We start from the raw sequence: 20,678 nt of genomic DNA on the forward strand, positions 1-20,678 counted from the left end.
TTTTATGGACTTAGAGTCAATTTTACTCAAAACTAATGGCTGGGAAAGATTCAGCACCCCTAAAACCCAGTTAGACATCTCAGAAGCTAATATTGGAATATTTTTCATTATTTTCGCCCAGTCCCTCTGGGCACACCAAGCTCTGTAGGTGTTCCCCGAGGATTTGGCCGTGGATAAATTGGGAGGTACTAGACACATATGAACACGAAGTAAAAAAACACATTTTTTTGTAGATTGGCAAAAAAATGCCTAACTTTCCCTAACTTTGGGAGGTACTAGACACATATAGGAACACAAAGTAAAAAATATATATTTTTTGTAGATTGGCAAAAAAAATGCCTAACTTTCCCTAACTTCCCTAGGAGGATTGCAGAATAATATCTTACGTGTCATGTTCGGGTCCACACATGTAGTTTTACGACAGTTCCCCTGCCTAATCGGTCTTTGCCGTAAAGTGCGTTAAAGCGTGTGTACACTGCGACTCACACGTGAAGGTAAGCTAAGGCGTGAATTTAACTTAGTAATAAACATAGTACCGTCTATGTTATGACAGGTATGATTAAACGCTTGGTCGTGTCTTTGGACCAGTCTCAATTTATACATTGTGTAGAATGTGATGTGTGACCTGATTTAGTGGAATTAGATCATGTTAGTTCCCAGACTGCTAGATAGCCATTCAGCACCTAACCAAAGCTCTAACAGTAACATTAGCCTAGTTTACTTCTCTACCGGCACGGGGCTTTGTCAGGAAAATGAAAATATTGGCATCGACACAGCGCATACTGTAGTCATCTGTACACATTTTGTAATTATTGCTGTTGGTCAGGTGTTAAGTCTAGTAAATCCTACAGTTTTCGCTATCTAGGTAGCTTGTTCGCTAGTTAGCTAAGTTAGCAAGCAAGCAAGTGAATGCTGTTCCTACCTTTCCGTTGACTTGGAATTCATAGTTTGGTGCTTTTGGCATGTGTTTTGTTTTATTGTGACAGTGTCACCATGGACGGAAAGCCAAAAAAGAAGTCATTTGCTCCCAAGGACGGGATAAAATCCAAAGGAGAAGGTGGTGCTATGTCAGGTATGGGTTATTTTCTGTGTTAATTTTCTTATTTATTTTGACAGTGGTGATGAGTTTCCCCCTCTTTGTTTTCGTTATCTTGAGTTGATAAATGAATGCATATCTTTCACAATTTCTAGTGAAAGGGTTTTCCTTTTTTGTCCTTTTTATATAGGTAAACCTAAAGGTAAAGCTTTAGGTGGAAAGCATCCTTTCAAGCCACACAACACTGGCAAGGGCAAGAAGTTTGATGCAGCAGGAAAGAAATTCAACAATGAAGGAAAGAAGTTTCAAGGTGCAGGGAAGAAGTTTCAGGGAGCAGGGAAGAAGTTTCAAAGTGAAGGGAAGAAGTTTCAAGGAGAGGGGAAGAAATTCCAAGGAGCAGGGAAGAAATTCCCACAAAAGTTCTCCAAGAAGACCCCAACTGATGGAAAATTTTCCAAGAAGAGGAAGTTTCAACCAGGGAAGGAGGGTGAGGATGGTGAGTATTTCTCGAAGTGCTTGGTGAGGGTATAGTACAGGCAGGGGTTAAAGTGGGGGGGAACGCAGTTCCGCCACCTCAGATAAATTAATAATAAATATATTCTTTCATACTAACGATATAGCGCGATTATATTGTTAAAATAAATGGTGAGTTATTTTTTCAGGCAGGGGTTAAAGTGGGGGGGAACGGGGAGGAACGCAGTTCCGCCACCTCAGATAAATTAATAATAAATATATTCTTTCATACTAACGATATAGCGCGATTATATTGTTAAAATAAATGGTGAGTTATTTTTTCGCGTGTACAGAGGTGACCAAGAACTAGCAATTCTCGTCCAAAAAGTATTGCTACACCACGATACTCAATATGTTGTCCAATGGTGAGTCATTTTTCCCTGTTGCACTGACACTGGATTTGAGGGTTCCCCCACCTGACAAATCCCACTTTAACCACTGAGTACAGGTCATAACCCCCTGTTTAGCTTATAGTAAAAATGACCATGACTAATGACAATGACCAATTTCAGGTTCAGAGGCAAAGAAACCTAAATGGGATGAGTTTAAACAGAAGAAGAAGGATTTAAAGCAGAATCGTCAGCAAAATGAACGGAAAGAAACATTTCACATCATTACCAGAGCAAAGCAGGTGTGGGAAGCAGTTAGGAGGTGAGTAAGCCATATGTTTGTTGGACTCATTGGACTATGTGTTGGACACCATGATGTAGTGTCATTCATTTGTTCAGCATTTTAGTTGAGTTCTTCAGGCTTTATCCCTGATTGATGTATGGTTATTTATGCTGTACCTCATGTCCTGAATTGACCTCACCATTCACCATGACTGGGTTGAATCTCTCCTAACATTTTGCCTAATCACTTTTCCAGGAAAGACTGTGATAAAGACAAGCGGACCAAACTGATGAAAGAGCTGCATGGCCTTGTACAAGGGAAGATAAAATCTGTGAGTGTGTTGCTGGTTTTCTCATTATGTGCTTAGATCCCACAATATTTGCAAGGATATTGACTGGTTGATTGAAGTTCAAAATGGAGTGAGCAATACATCTTTTGTTAGTCTCTGGCAGTTTAATTATAATGTAGTCTGATGTTTTTTGTATGAAGTATTGCTTTAGATAATAGGCAGTGTCACATTTGGTGGGTTCAGTTGACTTAGTGTGCCTAATGAGAGTTTGTCTGTTCTCCAGATTGCCTTCGCACATGACTCAACACGTGTGCTACAGTGTTTTATCCAGTTTGGCAGTGAAACGCAGAGACAAGAAGTGTTTGATGAACTCAAAGGTGAGTACTCTGCCCTCTGCTGTCACATCGATTAACTGATCCATTGGTGAAGTCTTTCATGTTGGAGTTAGGGTTGTCTGTTTAATATTATTAGTAATGCCCATCAGAATACAATCAGTTTCCTGTTCTAAAAAAGAGCTGATTTAAAGACATACAAATCTGTAGTGCTGCCCCCAGGCAGAAAATCATATGATGTCTTTTCTTCTATTTTTCAGATCACATTGTTGAGTTGAGCAAATCTAAATATGCCAGAAATATTGTTAAGAAATTTTTAATGTATGGGTAAGTCTATGAGAAGATTCTCAAACACTTCATATCCACACGTTTTTTTCCCTGGTCTGATCTGATGTTCCCATATAGTTTGTAGACAATAATTGTTTGTAACTAAGAGGATCTGAGCCATAGTTGTATGTTCAGTAAATGGCCACAGCCTGACTGTCTTTTCTCCCACAGGAGCAAACAGCAGGTCGGAGAGGTGATGGTGGCCTTTAAGGGAAACGTGCGGCAGATGCTGCGTCACTCAGAGGCCTCGTCGGTGGTGGAGTACGCCTACAACGACAAGGCCATCCTCTCACAGCGCCTCATGCTCACTGAGGAGCTCTATGGAAACACATTCCAAGTACTCAAGGTATGGACAGTTTTTTTTTTTTTTAAACAATTAACCATTTTTTTCTTTAAAAAAAAAAAAAAAAAAAAAAGATTCCTTTTTTTTTTTTATTACGAGTTTGCCATCGTCAATCCACATACTTGGGCAGTTATTGGTATGTAGCCTAGAGGTTGCTTTGAAGGTACTTGATTTAATCTATGCCCACATACTGTATATGCCTTAGATCAAACATAAACATACAAGAATCGCGTGCTACTGCTAACTGTTGGGGGTATACACAGACCTGTGTAAAAATGCATTTGTACTCGTATGAGGGTATGCAGTTGACCGTATTTGGCTCTGTGTACAGTATGGGTACTCTGAGTTCAGTGGTGAAGCTGCGCGTTCTTACAGGGAAGCTACTGTATGCTAGGCGCGTAACTGAAGTGTTCCGTTCGCGTTGCGTCTGCTGCAACAATTAGCTTACACTATAATCAATGGAAGTAGCTACACCAGACGTGATGGCGGCGCATACGTTGAAAAAAATAGACCAGTCTTCTAAAATGGATTTTACGCGTCGCGAACTGAATTCTTCAGTTACACGCCTGGTGTAGCTTCCCTGTAAGGGTAAAGCTTAGCTGCATGTCTATATTCTAACCGCTAAAGTCAGAATGTACACATAATGAGATGTCCACGTCTACAATTGATTTGGATGCCTAGTAGGCCTCCTAAAAAATTGGTCTCCTAGTTACTCATAATTTTGACAGTGTATTAAAGTACAGTGCTTTGTGTTGCAGTCCACAGTTTGTCCCACACTAGACAAGGTTCTTGAAAGTAACCCAGGCAAGTTAGATGGCATCATGGAAGAGATGAAACAGATTCTCACACCTATGTCACAAAAGTGAGTACAACATTTAAAATGTCTCTATTTATACAAATAATATTGTTAATTTTTTTTATTCCTACAATACTCCTACAATTTCTTTCTGGAATTCACTGAACACTGGAATTCTCTTTCTGTGTGAAACAGAGAAGCGGTTGTCAAACATTCCCTGGTTCATAAAGTGTTCCTGGATTTCTTTCTCCATGCCCCAGCCAAACAAAGAACGGTAAGCATCACACTCTGCTTTAACACTGTCACTACTTTCCACTGCTGTTTAATGGGGCCGTAGGTTACTGTGCATCTCCTAACTGAGTCCCTTGTGTAGGAGATGATCGAGTCCATCAGGGAGTCGGTCGTGTACTTCGCCCACACACACGATGGGGCGCGGGTTGCCATGCACTGCCTGTGGCACGGAACACCCAAGGTGAGGCCGAATGGTCACATGCGGTCAAGCATCCATCCATCCGTGTTTGTCCGTCATGTAAATCTGTTGTATCTATTCTTTCAAATGAACATTCACTGTGCTGTGCTTGCTTTTTCAGGACAGGAAAGTCATCGTCAAAACCATGAAGACCTACATAGACAAATTTGCCATGGTAAGTTAAGTGGTCTTAGATTGTTTTAAGTCTCAGCTCATAGAAAGCAGAGATTTTGTGCGATTTTATAATGTGATGCATATCAGAGTTTCCGCTAGACAAAAATGGTGCCGGTCAAAGTGACCGGCAGAGGTTTTGTTTTCTGGACATTTTGATGATATGCTGGTCAAATATCCTATTATCACTTCTTAATTAGTCAAATTGAGGAAAACTGGAGACAGGCTATGTAGCTTAAAGAATGACATACTCAGGTTGTATAGAATGCAACATGTTCATTAGCCTAACTTAAACATGCCTAACAAGATCTAGCCAGTATATTTTCATGGACAGCAAGAGTCCGCTTCGTTCGTTGTTTTAAAAAGGCTACGTTGTTTGTTGCTGCTACCCACATTATCTCCATTGGTGACTGTTTACTTACACAGATGTGCACACACAAGAATGAGCGCTCACACCACTACCCCCTAATGCTATGCCTCTTTATTTGATAACAATAAATTAAGAAATGTTTCCTATTCTGGGAAATGTTTAGTTTCTTTTTCTTTCGGCCGCAGTTCAATGATACCGTTTAATTGTGCCAGAAATTCAGATTGCGTTAGGGGACGGGATTATTAGCCAATTTCAATCGAGCAATTTGACCGGAGAGATTTAATTTTGACATTTAAAAAACATTTTCGGCCAATGTCTGGTAATTACCGGACAACGGAAACCCTGATGCATATATGTGTGTTCTTTTTCTCTCTCCAGGGCGAGTATGCACACCTGGCACTCTTGGCTGCCTTCGACTGTATTGATGACACCAAATTAGTCAAGCAACTTATCATATCAGTGAGTCATTCCCAAGTTTGACCAAATGTTTGACTACTGTTACCTGTTTCACTGAAGTAATTGCATATTTGTGATCAGGAGTTGAAATTAAGGTTCCTTTCACAGAAGTCTAAATGTTTGGACAACATATTTGCACGAAATCACGTTTGTAATTAAATTCATGTGTTCATATTAGTCCTTACACACCAAGGATGACATTCTGAAATTCATTTGTCATCGCAATGAATTTCGTCCTCGTTGTACAAAGACTAATAAGGACACGTATTTATTTACCATCATGATATGCAAACATTATGTCCGAAAATTCAGACTTCGTGTGAAGGGGCCTTTAGTGTTTGTGACAGAGTGCACTCTGTTCTTCTACAGTATGATAGCATGCATATTCCAGCTTTAACCCAGCTTTACCCTCTGACCTGCAGGAGATCATCTCTTCCCTCACTGACGTCATCAGTAACAAACATGGCAGGAAGGTGTTGCTGTATCTGCTCAGTCCTCGGGACCCAGCTCATCTGCTGCCCGAGATCATCCAGCTGCTGGAGAAAGGAGACGGCAACGCACACAGGTCTGGAACTGCGTGCCGCTGAATAAAACGTTCAGCGTTGTTATTACAAACAGGATGGACAAAAAGTTTCATGGCACATACATGTCGTGCTTTTAATGTGGGTGGTGGGGGTTATTATTTAGACCGTCACTCCAAATAGTTAATTCCAAGAACTGTCAGGCTAGTTTGTATTAATATCAATATAATGTCATGCTGTAATAATCTAATGAATATTGTGAAGTAAGGTAATAATAATCTAGATCTAATATGGTAAAGTAATAATAGTCTAATCAATATAATATAGTAAGGTAATAATCTAATGAATATAATGTAATAATATAATAATTTAATGAATGTAATGTAATAATATCACAATTTAATGAATATAATGTAATAATATCATAATTGAATGAATATAATGTAATAATGTTTTGAATGATGTTCATGTGCTCTGTGCTCCTGCAGTAAGAAGGACACGGCGGTGAGGCGGCGTGAGCTGCTGGAGGCCATCTCCCCAACGCTGCTCACACACCTGACGGAAAACGCACGCACCATGGCCACAGACAAGGCCTCCTGCGTCGCCGTGAGCGACATCCTGGGTGCAGCGCTCGGCGACCTTCGACCCGCCATGGAGGCAGTGGCCGATCTAGCAGCTGACGAGTTTGTTCCTGGTGGTGTGGACGGACAGGTGTGACCACTCAATATGTCTCCACTAAGCTCTCTTTCCCTGCCTCTGTTGTTTATTCCCCATTCTACGTCACGTAGTCTGTGAAGACGAGAGCGTTTAATACTTATTAGTGTCTGTTTTTACTGGGGCATTAGACAGCTGCTCGTAGCTGGTCCTTGTGGATGTGACTGCATAATTAAATGGCTTCGAGGCCTGCAATATATTGTGTGATTGCATCCTGATGTCCTCTGTTGCAGCTGCACATGGTGGAACACCCCGCGGGTCATCTGGTGCTGAAGTGGCTCATTGAACAGGACTCCAAGATGAAGGAATCAGGCAGAGAAGGTGAGGGCTGGGGGACCACTTGCAGGCTGTAGCTGCAGGCAAACTGGTTATTTATCAAAGGAAATGTGTTCACATAGGTAGATGTTGCCAACTTGTTGCGCATGAAAATTGCCGAAATTACAATGAAGTGTGAATACCTTTTGGATCTTTCATTAGATGGCCTGTGCAAATGCATTTTGAATATTAAATGTAGCACTGGAGGCCAAGGCAAGTCTTTATTTATACATCTTTGATGCAGAGCTAGTTCAGCTTCACCAGTTTTTGTTTGCAATGTGCCATGCAAGTAATGTGTACAAAATAGAACTCTGTAGAATTGAGTGCTAGGTTTTTAACGTATGAGGTAATAAAGGCAGTATAGTTGTGTGCCAGATGGAGCTATTTAGATGGGCCAGTTTAACACCACTAGAGATAAAGTCGATATGAATAACTATATTTGGCCTCTGGAGGGAGCTGTAACTCTAGAAAACAGCCAAAGTCTACACCGTCATTTGAGTTACTTTACAGCAACACAGTCAGCCTTCCACACTACTGTGCTCTGTTTTCATTAGTCATTTTTTATGATTCAAAGAACCATGAAGTCCATTTGCATTAACAAGCAAATTTATCATGGCCGGTGTCTTATTTTCTTATTGTTAGAAGGGCTGCAACTGCAACTGATGATTATTTTCATAGTTGATAATCAGTTAGTTGTTTGATTGATAAAATGATGGGCAATTTTAAGAAACCTTTGAACAGTGTTTCCCAAACCCTGAGATTATTTCTTCTAATGCCTTGTTTTGTGCACAAGCCGCAGATATTAGTTGGAGATAGATTTAGTTTACCGTCATAGAGGTGTAAGTAAAACTGTAAAAAGAAAATATTCAAGTTTAAGAATCTGCAATCAGAACGTTTTACTGAACATAATGACCCAAACTGATTAACCGATTTCCAAAATAGTTGGCGATTAATTTCATAGTTGACCATTAATCGATTCACCGATGAATTGTTGCAGCCCTAATTGTTACACGTCTGATCACCCTGATCTTCTGACTGCTGTGTCTGGTAACTCTAAACCTGCTGAAATTTCAGAATTTTATTCCATTTCATCACTTCAACACCATTGATTATCTTTTAATGGAGTCTTGATCCCCATCCCATGTGTTATGTTTAATTAATAGAGGCACAGCCTTGATCTTGCATGACTTGCAGAATTGAGACCCTAAATCAGGGATGGTAACTTGTCATCTTTTGGCAAAATTCCCCTTTTTTACTTTAAAGGGATGGCGGAGGCTTGACCTGTCCTATTTTGCCTCCGATTGGCTGACCGTAATGTTCTTACCCCCACCCTAAGAAGTCTCACTTCTCATGTGTAAAACTAACCAACACATTAAAACATTTGCCCAGGGATGTGGGAGTGGGCTGGTACACTCTTAAAAACGAATGTGTTGAAAATAACACAACGTGTGTTTTTTTGTTTGTTTTTTTTTAACACATCTCTATGTCCAGATAGGGACAACTCAGTTTGTGTTGTTTCTAACACATTAGTTTTAAGAATGTAAGTGAGTGTTGAATAGACAGTGTCAATCTAATGGACTATCTGTTCTGTCTGTCCACAGAACGTTTCTCCAGGGTGTTACTGGACAAGGTGGGGCTAGAGAAGATGAAGGGCTGGACTGCAGTCAACCGTGGAGCCATGGTCCTTGGCTGGTGAGTACACATCTACTCTACTGAGTAAAACACATGAAGTGAATGGAGTGGGATTGAGAAGACACTTTTATCCAAAGCGACAGGGACTCACAACATGGGGTTTGGGTTTCCAACCTGAGGTGCGTTCAAATTCCTTGAACGGAGGCAACGTGTTCATCTAAACAGATGCATGTGAACTATTTTGTGTAAACATTCCATCTCAACGGTAACTCTCTGTTCCACTCCCAACATGTTCACAGAGAACTACTTCCTCAAACGGTCGCAGAAAACTCGAGGCAAACAGTAAACTGTCTGCAGACGTTCGCCAATGTTCGACTGTGTTTGCGGATTTGTACGCACCCCTGTGCTAACCATTTTTCAGGCGATGATGTCTCCACCACTCCATAAGGGCCCCCTGCTGCACGTTCAGTACTGCACAAACAACATAACTCTACGTAAGGGATAATGTATAGAACGGCGGTCATTATTGGGAAAATAAGTCCCGACAGGGCGAACCAGACTTGTTCCGCCCTGAAGGGACTTATTTTCCCAATAATGACCGGATAATAGGGCGTTCTATACCTTATCCCGCTTATTACAAACAACATAACTCTACACATAGATACTACACGTAGCACACAGTCGATATGAAACAGTACATTATACTTTCAGTACATTATAAATTCACGCTACATCAACCACACAGAGGTCTTTCAGTGAAGTGGAGCTCCTAGTTTCAATTGTAAGAACAAGAGAAGAGTTCACTTAAGTTTCTAAGGATGGATTAATCATCCAGGCTTTATGTTTTTATCCTGAAGAGCTTCATTCCCAGCCATCAGTGCTGAGAGAAAAAGCGTCTGAGCATGCTCAGTTGCCCCACTTCTCAGGACTCACACAATTACGTGGGCTCAGGATGCCAATCAGATGCCCGCCCCGAGCTGGGATTACCTTTTCTCCACTCCCCCCTTCTTTTCTTCGCTGCTCTCATCCTCGCCCCCTCTATTCATCCCTCTATTATTCACCTATCCCCTCTCTGACTCTCCCTCCTCCCCTCTCTAGTCCTCCTCTTCATGACGTTGAGCAGTGTTTGTTTTTCGTGTTTTTTTTTTTTACTTTTCTCAAACATTTTTCAATTCAGGAAGTTTGTGATTCCAGAACAGACAGACCAGTATTTGTTGTTTTTTAAATTGAACTGATAATCTCACTGTTGAATGGCTTAACACCCATTATTCTACACTGCACAATTTAAATGGTTACATGCAGTGTTGAATGGTCTTTTTTTCCTAATGCATTGCAGCGTAAACATTGTGTTTTGTGTTTGACTTACAGCCTACTTCAGAGTGCAGATGAGGGAGTGGCTGAAGAAGTCAAACAGGCTCTGAAGACCATCGTCCCGGACCTCAAGGAGATCCAGAACTCTAAAGGAGTTGAGGCGCTACTGGAGAAGCTTGGCTGAGGGAGGCAGTTGTGAGAGACACTACCGTGTGTAAGTGATGGATGCTCCAACAGACGGATGCCTCGTTTTTCCAAAACATCTAAACAGGTCTGGAAAAACCTGGGTGCTGTTCACAGCAGGCGTTTGCATTTGTCAAGTGTCTGCCTGAGAGATGTCTCTCTTTGGACCTTCACTGCCACTTTGGTCCTGCCCTGCTGCCATTTGATGTGTGCAGTCTTGTCGTACATACAGTTATCTGCTATTGAATGGACACAGTTCTTGAACTATTTTTTTTGTTTGTTTGAAATGTTGCCATGAAATAATGATTTTTATGTATTTAAATATAAAATACATCCATAACAATTTTGGTCCAGTCTTCCATTCTTAAAAGTTTGCATGTTACAAGTGGTTACAATCCCTATTAGGTTTTTCAGTATTTAAACATGTATCTGAAATTTGCCCCCTCTCCCCCCCCCCCTTATAATTACAATGAGAATGTTTTGCATTGTGTGCGCAGAGACCAGTTTAAGTCCAGCGCATACCACTGTATACTGGTTTTCAAAACTAGTCACATGGACAAATCCGTCACCACACCCTCATAGTTAGCTGAAATGGTGTATGAAATCTGGGCTCAATATCTGGATGTTTAGGCGCTCACAAATTTGATGTTTTACATACACATTTATTCATATTCCTCTACACCTTCATAGTGGGTGGAGTGAATGCAGTCATGACCTTGTCATGACCTTGTAATTTAAATCTGGAGCATGTTGTCTGTTAGAAGTCTCATACAATCTGCTTGACTGAGTGTGGAGTGAGTAATTGCTTTTACTCTTGACATATCTTTCCCAATCCCTGGCATCCTTCTAGTTTTTACGGATTATTTTTTTTTTTTTTTTAAGGATCATCAATTCCTGCATGGATGCTGAACATACTTTTAAATCAAAAATCAACTTTTAAAAAGAAATCAATCGAGATGGCTAGACTAATTGTGCAATGGCTATTGTAGAATGACTCGACATTTTACCCAATCGGAAAGCATGCATATCAAAACAGAATGTAATCATTAATGTTTTTTGTGGCCTGCTCATAAATCGGCTTTATGTGATCAGGTCTTCTGGACTGACAGATTTCCACAGAGCAGGGAAGTATTAGGTTTTTGTGTTATGTCCACCAAATGTTGCCTTTCCAACTGATAATCTGAGCTACCCCCTCCTTCCACGACACAGGATTAGAATTTGGATAGTGATCCATCACATCAACCATATAAATATGTGGATTTACATTGTATTTTTTTTATTGTTTGTTGAAGTAGCAAAAATAAAAATTATTTTAAACAGGCATATAGATTTGCCTCATATGTTCACATCATATAGGCCGAGAAGATTTATTTCACTGTGTAGAATATTAGACCCATATAGGCCTAAGATCCAAAGAGATTAGTTCCATCACTATTCAGCATCAAAGATAATCTTGCAGAAATGAGGCAGGCCTCAGTGAATAGATTTATGACTGGTTTACAAATCTGTCCATGCAAATTATGTGAATAAAAAATAAAGTAATTCATAGCTGGTCACCCGATTGAAGTGAATAGGGTGCAAACTAATTCTCTAGCCATGACCGTCTCAAACCTATAGATATGTGATGTAATAGGCTAGTGCTTTCTAACGGTCCTAGGAATGGAATTGGCTTTCAGTAAGTGCAATACATAATGCCTCAATCAACCGGGAATTCTGTGATGGCAATTCTCAGCTCCCGGCTCGTCGTTGAACGTAGCATAATTTGGCGGCCAAGGTTCCTGCACCCGTCTAGCTTCTATGGAGCCGTCTGCGATCTTTTTAATAGCTCTCTTGACAAAGCGGAGCTTGCCACGGACCTTCTGAGTGGAGGTGAACTCGTGGGATTTCAGTTTGCTATAATAGTCTGAAAATTTGTTGTAGAGAATAGAGATAGGCATGCCGTTCAGAATGATCCCAAAGGAAATGCAGGCGAAGGCGAAGAGCCGGCCCAGGTGAGTCTCTGGGTACATATCTCCGTAGCCCACGGTAGAGATGCTTACCTAAAAGAAAATCATGGACCCATTAGAAAATGTAAGCGTTTGTCTGCAACATATTTTTAAGAGAATATGCTAGGAGAGAGCACAACACAGAATTAATTTCCATTGGGTTCTTAACTGCACAAACATCGATAGCCTTGACCTGTCCCTGACCTCAACACATCGAATTCTCGCTCACCACTGTTGGCCCATTCACACCAATAACGATAACGATAACTATAAATAAATATCGTTCGGGGATCACTTTCAGAGCGATTTTCACAACGATAAAATGCTAATAGCCAATCAGAACCCATCGAATTTTAGCCCTCACATTTATTAACACAATGAGAGACTTTGTTTATCGTTGTTCAGTGTGAACGCTTTTATCGTTATGGTTATAGTTATCGTTATCGTTCTTGGTGTGAATGGGCCTTTACTGTTAAGGACAAATTGGTTGGCAGCATACATTTAAATGGGAGAATTCTTAACTCTGGAGTGATCAAATATTACTGTATATTAATTGTCAGTAGGCTAATATGAAGGCAGGCCAATTACGAAAACTGAATCACCTACCAACCAGATTATCCAATGCTAAAATTTGATACACACATACTGTATTGAACATCTTTTAAAAGTCAAAGGACCTTTTTCATTAAGACTGTATTTAATGTATATTTGGTTACTTGTAGGCGTGACTGGCCTGCTTGCTCACTTAAAGAAAATGTCATGGCATAGTAGCATTTTGGATTTCCCCTACATTTCTGTGACATGCAGTGGATTGGTTTTAACCTACAGTTTAACAGGAGCACAACTTCATGGACAGCCTTGGAATATGGATTACTTTTGTAAGGGACAAGCATGAGTGGCAGGGCCTATCAATGCTGTTACACTGAGACTTGCTCAAAGGAAGTGTTTAATAGCATTACAGAGTGCAGCCCAGAGACACAATCCTGCTCTGGCCCCTGGCCAGTTGATTTGTGCTTCAGCATCCTGACCACCAAGGATAAGGGAAACTCTGTAGGATTGGGTATCATTTTGATCAAATGACTGAATTTTGCCATTTAAAAAAAAAAACTATTAAACTTCTAAAGACTAAAAAGCTATTCAACTTCTCATATAGAATGCAATGAGTAGTTATCCTCACATATTTGGAAATGCTGCATTCAAGGATTTTTGAAGTTATCTGTGTCAGACAAAGATTATCTTAAGTCCCATAAGCTCCAAAGGGCAGACACTTATGAGCTACTGTTCCATGTAGAATTGTAGACTTATTGTACTAATGCTAATTCTACAGATAACAGAAACATAGCTAAAATGATAACTGCCAAAGGAAATAAAATATTATACTAAGAAAGTTATTTATTTAACAAATTAATCAAATATAAATCATTTGTTGATTCAATATGAAATTAATCAGTTATAATAAATCAAACTTTCTGGCATTGGTGTGCAACTATTCTTCTTTAAAACAATACATAATTTGCCACAAATATGTTTTTGAATAATAATGTTGCGCATCAGAAAACTGTAGTTATTTGTTAAAATCAACTGGTGCGTTTCCCAAAACCATAGTTGCTAACTTGTGGCAATGGGTAATTGGGTGGCAATGAGTAATTGCATTGCAACCAACAAAGTTGCTAACTTTAACTTAGTTAGCAACTATGGTTTTGGGAAACGCACCCCTGTAGTATTAAATTGTATTTTTTACAAATCAGATATGCAGTGCACGACAAAAAAAAATGTTGATGATATTAGTTGTGGAAGTGAGTAGGTTAGAATATAGCCTACTCACAAAAATATATATTTTGTTTATGTTAGCCTGTGAACCATATACTCCCTGAGACTAAGACCCCTATGCTTACGGTAATACTGTCAACTGCCCTATAATGTTGGTCTACATACAGAATTGAACAACAACAACTGTATCTGTAAAAGTGTATCAGTCGCGCTGATGTATGAAGGTAGGTGTAGGCATGTGTTAAGGTACTTACAGCAGCCCACCACCAGGCATGTGGTATACTGGTGAAGTTGGTCTTATGGACATCGTGCTCCACCGTGTACACCATGGCGGAGAAGGTGAAGATGCCCATGGCGATAAAGAGGAAGAGGCAGCCCACCTGCTGGTAGCATTGGCGCAGCGTGAAGCCGAACGCCCGCAGTCCCGTGGAGTGGCGCGCCAGCTTGAGGATCCTGAAGATGCGCATGAGCCTCATGATGCGCAGCACCTGGCCGAGCTTGCCCACGCGGTTGACCGTCTCGATGTCGCCGTGGTGTGCACGGTCATCCTTCTCGAGGTACTCGAGGAACATCTGCAGGTACAGCGGCAGGATGGCGATGAGGTCGACCTGGTTGAGCATGCTCCGGCCGAAGCGCTTCAGGTCGGGTGTGGAGATCAGACGCAGGAGGTACTCCATGGTGAAGAAGGCGATGCAGGTGGTCTCCACGTACTCCGCGTGCGAGTGACCACTCAGCTGACCCGAGGGCGTGGTGTACTGCATCTCCTCCACCGTGCTGAGAGTCATAGCCACCAGGGACACGAGCACAAAGAAGCTGGAGGCCACGGCCATGAGCTTGGCTGTGACTGAGGAGAAGGGCATCTCCATCATGTTCCAGATCATCCGCCGTGTTTCTCCAAAGGCCATCTCCTCGAACAGCTCCTCATGCTCCTCCGTCTCCACCTCGGCTTCGAGTTCCCTCTGGATCTTCAGCTGGTCGTTCAGCTCGTCCTGACGTTCCTCGAAGGAGATGCGGCAGCATCTGTGTGTGTTCTTGATTCGGACGCCCCAGTAGTTAATCTCCTCCAGGAAGTTGCGCGGGCACAACTCGTCCTTGATCCAGAGCACGCCCGTCCGGTAGAAATTGAAAATGTTGTGGAAAATGTCTGGATCCCTGTCAAAGAAAAACTCATTGTTTTGGACAATGTAGTCATCGCATAGGTCCAGCTTCCTGTTGTGGTCGGTGTACGTTGCGAGACGACCTATCCTTGTCTTGGGGTACTTCGCTGCTGCCCGGTAGGAGATCTGGTACACCTTGCCTCCTACATTGATGTTGAGCATGTAGTTCTTGGCTGGAGAGGCTAGCCTCATCGGAGTCATAGCCATTATCTTGTCATCATCTTCATCCTCATATTCAGCATAGATATCGTAGATATCTTTGCTTAGCTCCGTCATGGAGTTCCATGGCTTTACCCAGCTGTGTTGGGCGAATGGCAGGTCGATGTCCTCCCCTGGGTCTTTCACTGCTGGGGTTGGACATCCCACCTTGTAGTTTGGAAAGAGGCTTTGCCTCCTATTCTTGAGCTTCTGCATCCTGCCGGACCTGTGACCAATGGGACTGGTAAGTTACTGTATGTCTGGAGGCATCCCTCAGTGTAACAATGCTCTCTAGCACACACACACACACAGGCACACACATAGAACATGTACAGGAGCAGGCTGCGGGTGTCTAATATGCTGACTGAGAGGATCTGGGTGCTTAAAGGTTTAAATACCATTATCCTCTTCCTCTGATCAACTCACTCTGTCTCCGCCCAACCTCTCTCATTCACCTATCGTGAGGAAATCCATAGGGGGTCACACAACATAGGGAGTAACACAACATAGGCCCACAGTTAAACATTACACTTGATAAACATTATTGACCCACACAAAGTAATTTATCACTTAGGAATTATGTGTTGTATATGGCATATGGAAAGTGCATAGCACACACTCAATAAAACATTGACCAGTGAGGTGAATTTGAGAATTGATTTGAGAATTAGTCCATTATGCCCTTCTCAAAACACAGTGGCACTTATGTTATGTAAGGATGGTCACTTACAATTATTCACACTTAATCAAATGAAATATTGAACATCTGACTCTATCCACTGCTGCATGTAGACTACGTATGACTGGAGCCTATGGTGTTTCAGGGAATTCTAGTATTTGTCACAAAAAGAAAGCACAAATCAATCAGCGATGGAAAGAGATTTATCACAATTCAGTATCTTTTGCCCTTGGGAATTATGCCCAGGCTTCTTGGGGCATGCAGATTACAAGGCTCAGATTATGAGTTTGTGATGTCATAGGTCAGGTGGCCAAAGCCCTCAAGGTCTTATTTGCACTGCTTTGTAATGCCTGTGAACACATGAACCATACTCCATTGCTTATTGCAAACATTCCAAACAGAAAAAAATAACAGTGCTCACATTTAAAATGCTACTTCATGTTCATATTATATTTGTTTATGAGTGAATTTAAAACCACGCTGGCATCCAGATGTCCAGATCCAGGAAGCTTTTTCGTCATTGATTTGGATAATTAACAAACTCCCACTCCCCAATCTACCCATACCAGACAAGTCTAAACAGCACTTCCAGAAGTACAGTACATGTCAGTTAGATATTCAATTTAACATGAAATGTGTGACTGACTCCAGTAAATGCACTATAGCACACACAGTTAAGTGTTTTTTTACTTTATGTAGCTAAATTGCTTCATCTGTACAAATACATGCCACCAATATGACCAACCCTCTGGACCAGAATGGACTGGTCTTTGCCACGTCAGTCTACATTAATAAGAACAAAGTGGTTTATCCTGATCAAAAAGCATTGGGTCTCAGTAGCCTCTATATGTATGCATATAATCTGCCCTGCCACATGGTTTATGCAGTTGACCTCTTAGACACAGGTTGTTATAGAGTAATTACATTGACGTGAACTAGTAGCTGCCTGAACTTCTAGCAGCTTAAAATGTGTAGGAATTTTACTAATACACAGAATATTGGCGATCAGAAGCAGCACTGGAGACTTAGTGGTACGAGTCTCCTAACGGAAATGGCAATTCCCCACTTAAAATATAGAGATCACACACCAAGACTTACATAGATATGTATGTATATAAGCTATAGGAAACACAATGTAGCTATGACCACAATCTAAAAAGAGCTTGTGAATCTATAGAAGTTACCCACAACAACCAGACAGACAATATTCCAGGAAAAGGTTAAAGTGAATATACATGAATGTATTTAAAAGGAACTAGAGTAGAGAAAAAACATGTATAGCCTACATCTGAGACATGGTGTATATTGGGGGCCAAGCAGCAAAGCTGCGAAGGCACCCATTCTGTTTCTATCTTTTCTTATTATTATACCTTCTTCCGCCATGGAAGTCAATGGCAGCCCATAGAACCGTCTGGTAAAAAGTTGTGAAATTTGGCACCTTGATTGGGGACAGTCCCATGATTAATTTCATCAAGTTTCATGTCGACACCTCGAGCGCTTTAGCGCCACCAACAGGCCAAAGTTTGATGTGCGTTCATGCATGTAACTTTTGACCTGTTGACCCGATTGTCAAAAATGAGGTATTGTTGGAATCCTTGGCCCATGCAGAGTTCAACACACGTCATTTTCCGCCATTTTGGATTTTGTCGAAAGTGAAACTAAAGTTTCACGTAGTGCTGGGCGGTATGACCAAAAATGTATATCACGGTATTTTTCAAAATTCTTACGGTTTCACGGTATATGACGGTATTTTTTTACCATGCATAATCAGATGTTCACAGCATTTTCTACAGGTTGAGAGAAGAATTGCTGCAGTACATTGACTAAAGATGGTCTATTTTACTGTCATGATGTAGAATAACTCCACACTAGTGGAAATGCAGTTTTGCATGGCCCCAGAAAATGATGCTGTTTACAAAGAGCCACTCATTCTAATGAAGAATCTAATCAGAATGCAAAGACAATTGCAGTCAAAATACAGAAGTTTTACTGTGCAAATTTCACAAACATCTTGGATAAAACCAATACAAAAAGTAGTGCAACTTTCAATAATTATACTTTTTTGAAAATGATACAATTTAAAATAAAACCTCTCTGTTAATATGCTTACTCTGTTAAATAGGCCTATCAGAAATGTATTGTTATAGTGTGGTTTACATGACGTTAGTGGTAGGCTAACGTTAACTTCATGTGGATGTGGATGTCTTGTTAGCCTGCCATGAGCTTCGGTTCTAGCCTAGAAATCTAGACGCACCCTAGCGGCGGCAAATTAATTTGCTCAGCCTGTACGTCTAGTAGCAAACCATAGGAATTTCTATTGGCTAACACCGTGGAAGTTATCCAATCACAGCGCTCTATTTTGTTAGAGAGTCTTAAGGCGGGCTTAACAGGATAACGACAGTCCTGCGACGGTTAACAACAAGGAAGGTGGCTATGGCGAACGAAGAGCGGTTGTTTGAATCGGCGTTGGCGTCAACTTTGGAGGAGTTGGACTTGTGCTTTTCTTTGAAAGTTGAGCAACACAATGCACTTAAGTCATTCCTTTCGAAGAAGGATGTATTTGCCGTTTTGCCGACCGGATACCGATATGGTCGTAGCGCTAGCCTATTGCATGCCTAGGCAGTTTGAAAGACAATTCTTTGCCCGCCCCTTGGATAAAGCGAGGTGAATGGCTCGATTCCAGACTATACATCTCAATGATATAGGATGGCCCGCCAGGCTACATCGGTTCGGTTCGCTAGGCAAAACATTAATAAAAAAGTTCGTTTTGGTGCACTGATGACAGTCAGGATCATTTCTAACTAGCCAGCTAGTATTGCTGAGTGCATGTCTATAACACGCTTTACTTGCTACCTGGATAATTTCAGCGAATATTCTTAAGGTGAGATGAATGATAAGATCATTAAACTTCACTGTGTTCGGTGGGTTGCTAACTAACGACATCACCTACTAGCCAGCTACAGCTGTTGAACAATCAAATTGAACGGTAAATCCTTTTCAATGCAGTATCCCTTAACGTTTTTCCTTAACTAAAGAAACAATTTAAGGTATTATTATTAGTATTATTTCTGTGCAACACCCTTAAATAAACCCCTTACCTGAGGAGAAATTAAGCCTTAAGGGTCATACTTCAGGGGAAAAACTTAAGGTGTTTTGTGTTTACCCTCACTATGCCTCGCAGTGGCACCATGCGTGCGTGTGAAAAAAAAGTCCCGTCTGAAACACTGTCGCGCGGTGCAGCGTTCCAAATGTTGTGTAATCAAATACACCGGTATGGCGGTATATTAAAAATTCATATCATAACGAAAATATACACCGGTATACGGTGTGAACCGGAATACCGCCCAGCACTAGTTTCATGCCTCACATAGTTTGTCCGATTTTCACGAAACTTAGTATATATGATCTTCAGACCAAGCCGCACAAAGGTTATCCCTTTTCGTCTTTGGAACTAAAACCGCTCTCCCGTAACAGCCAATCAAAATTTGTGGCAAAGCCGCCAAACAGGAAGTGAGCTCATATCTCCGCAACCATTTCATGCATCATAACCAAACTTAGTACGTGGACTCATGACCCCATCCGGAGGATGTTCAAAAACGTTGGTGACCTTTCACCTCTAGGGGGCGCTGCAATTAGGAAAAATGTGTTTTGGCCTGTAGCTGCTGCTGTGTTTGGAATTAAAATGTACTAGTGGGGTCTGTTAATACTGTTGGAGGTCCATAGGGTGACCCAAGCCAAATTGTGATATTGTAATTGATTCAGCCACCATATTGAATTTAATCAAAAACGCCTAAAAGTTTTCACAGGTCACAAAGTTTGTCAGATTTTCACGAAACTTGGTGCAGATGATCGTCAGACAAAGCATTTTTGTCTTCAAATCTAAAACCGTTCGCCCATAACAGCCAATTAAAATTGTCGGCAAAGCCGCCAAACAGGAAGTGAAGTGAAATCTTAGCAAGGTTTTCTCGTATCAAGACTAAACTTACCACATGTGCTCAGGACCCAATAAGGAGGAGGCTCAAGAAATTTGGTACATTTTGACCACTGTGTGGCGCTATAATCACAGGAAGTAGGCTCATATCTCAGCAATGCTTACACATATTGAAACCAAACTTGGTACATGGACTTGAGACCCCATCCTGAAGACACACAATCAATTTCAAGTCTTTTGACCACTAGGTGGGCGCTATAATCACAGGAAGTAGGGTCATCTCAGCAATGCTTTCACATATAGAAACCAAACTTGGTATATGGACTTGGGATCCCATCCTGAGGACACACAATACATTTGGTGACCTTCGACCACTAGGGGGGTGCTAGAGATACAGGAAATTAGCTCATATCTCAGCAACGCCTTTACTTATTGAAACCAAACTTGGTATATGGACTCGGGACCCGATCCTGAGAACACACAATACATTTGGTGTACTTTGACCACTAGGGGCGTTATAATTAGGAAGACTTTTTCGCATTGACACCAAACTTGGTACATTGAGTCA

The 20,678-nt window shown here is 41.2% G+C and overlaps 2 protein-coding genes across 3 annotated transcripts; one reads left to right on the top strand and one right to left on the bottom strand.

Annotated features, from left to right (window-relative positions):
- Positions 1 to 393: 393 nt before the first annotated feature.
- pum3 (pumilio RNA-binding family member 3) lies at positions 394 to 10,733 on the top strand. 2 transcript variants are annotated; one of them, XM_042080600.1, is made up of 18 exons: positions 394 to 494; positions 987 to 1,072; positions 1,227 to 1,532; positions 2,062 to 2,200; positions 2,417 to 2,492; positions 2,734 to 2,827; positions 3,043 to 3,109; positions 3,281 to 3,455; positions 4,211 to 4,314; positions 4,444 to 4,522; positions 4,622 to 4,720; positions 4,839 to 4,892; positions 5,637 to 5,717; positions 6,137 to 6,279; positions 6,724 to 6,946; positions 7,183 to 7,270; positions 8,866 to 8,956; positions 10,265 to 10,733. In XM_042080600.1, exons 2-18 carry the CDS (start codon positions 994 to 996, stop codon positions 10,389 to 10,391), a joined length of 2,025 nt encoding a protein of 674 aa, XP_041936534.1. In that variant the 5' UTR covers positions 394 to 494; positions 987 to 993; the 3' UTR covers positions 10,392 to 10,733. The 2 variants fall into 2 exon arrangements, with proteins under 2 accessions (XP_041936534.1, XP_041936535.1); XM_042080601.1 differs by lacking the exon at positions 394 to 494 and adding an exon at positions 524 to 553.
- A 948-nt stretch (positions 10,734 to 11,681) lies between these two features.
- On the bottom strand, positions 11,682 to 15,728 carry kcnv2a (potassium channel, subfamily V, member 2a). Its single transcript, XM_042080604.1, has 2 exons — positions 14,400 to 15,728; positions 11,682 to 12,429 (listed from the first exon to the last, which is right to left on the bottom strand). Exons 1-2 carry the CDS (start codon positions 15,714 to 15,716, stop codon positions 12,091 to 12,093), a joined length of 1,656 nt encoding a protein of 551 aa, XP_041936538.1. The 5' UTR covers positions 15,717 to 15,728; the 3' UTR covers positions 11,682 to 12,090.
- Between the last annotated feature and the right edge of the window lie 4,950 nt (positions 15,729 to 20,678).

Source organism: Alosa sapidissima, chromosome 23 (genome assembly GCF_018492685.1).
Source record: "Alosa sapidissima isolate fAloSap1 chromosome 23, fAloSap1.pri, whole genome shotgun sequence".
Taxonomy (NCBI): Eukaryota; Metazoa; Chordata; class Actinopteri; order Clupeiformes; family Clupeidae; genus Alosa; species Alosa sapidissima.